Source organism: Galeopterus variegatus, unplaced genomic scaffold, assembly GCF_000696425.1.
Source record: "Galeopterus variegatus unplaced genomic scaffold, G_variegatus-3.0.2 Scaffold53, whole genome shotgun sequence".
Classification (NCBI taxonomy): Eukaryota; Metazoa; Chordata; class Mammalia; order Dermoptera; family Cynocephalidae; genus Galeopterus; species Galeopterus variegatus.
The window spans coordinates 1332465-1333191 of NW_007726164.1; the positions used below are offsets into that span (position 1 = coordinate 1332465).

The window sequence follows — 727 nt, forward strand, 5'->3', positions numbered from 1 at the left end:
TGTGGATATGACTTTGATATTATCGAATACTGTATTACGTGGTTTGTCCGCGGACCACGAGGCGGAGAACACGGCCGATTTGGGGGCAAAACTACACGAGGCGAACTCGGCGGCGGCGGCGGCCGGGCTGTCCGCCACACCTGCAGGCCGGCCCTGAGCGCCGGGCCCCGGCGGGCCGAAGCGCGCCGCGAACACCTCGTCGCCCTCATGGCCTATTAGCGAGTCCACGTAGTAGTTGCTGAGGGTGCCACTGGAGGACATTCTGAGGCGCCGCGCGCTCCCACCCAAGGTTACACTGCCCGCCGCCGAGCCGCTCCCCGCCGGCGCCGGAGCCACCGACTAGTTCGCAGGCTGCAGCTTCCACCATTGGTCGCGCGGCCCACGTGATCATATTTACCAATACCGGGAGTAAATCAGTCCGCTAAACTGGGGGCTGCTGTGATTTTTAAAAAAATCATCATCAACATAAGCGCCGCAATTAGAACCCGCAGGCCCAGGTCAGTGCGCGCGGCTCGGCCTGGCCCGGGCCGGCCCACCCGGCGGCGGCCGGGACCACAGGCCCAACCGCGGCCGGAGGAGGGGCTGGGGACTATTTGTTCGCTGCCTCTTGCCGCCGTCGGTCTTGCAGTCGGGACCCTGGTGCTGGCTCCCCAGCCCCGGGGCCCTGAGCCGCGGGCCGCGCGTTCTGGGCGCAGTGAGCCCTTGGCCAGCGCCCTGAGCAGCCTCG

The 727-nt window shown here is 66.6% G+C and overlaps 1 protein-coding gene across 1 annotated transcript in view; it reads right to left on the reverse strand.

Moving 5' to 3' along the window:
• HOXD9 (homeobox D9) overlaps positions 1–261 on the reverse strand; it is a 2638-nt gene extending 2377 nt beyond the window's left edge. Inside the window, exon 1 of the mRNA XM_008573711.1 lies at positions 31–261. Coding sequence (XP_008571933.1) covers positions 31–261 — 231 coding nt within the window. The remainder of the gene's footprint in view (positions 1–30) is intronic.
• Positions 262–727: the final 466 nt, after the last annotated feature.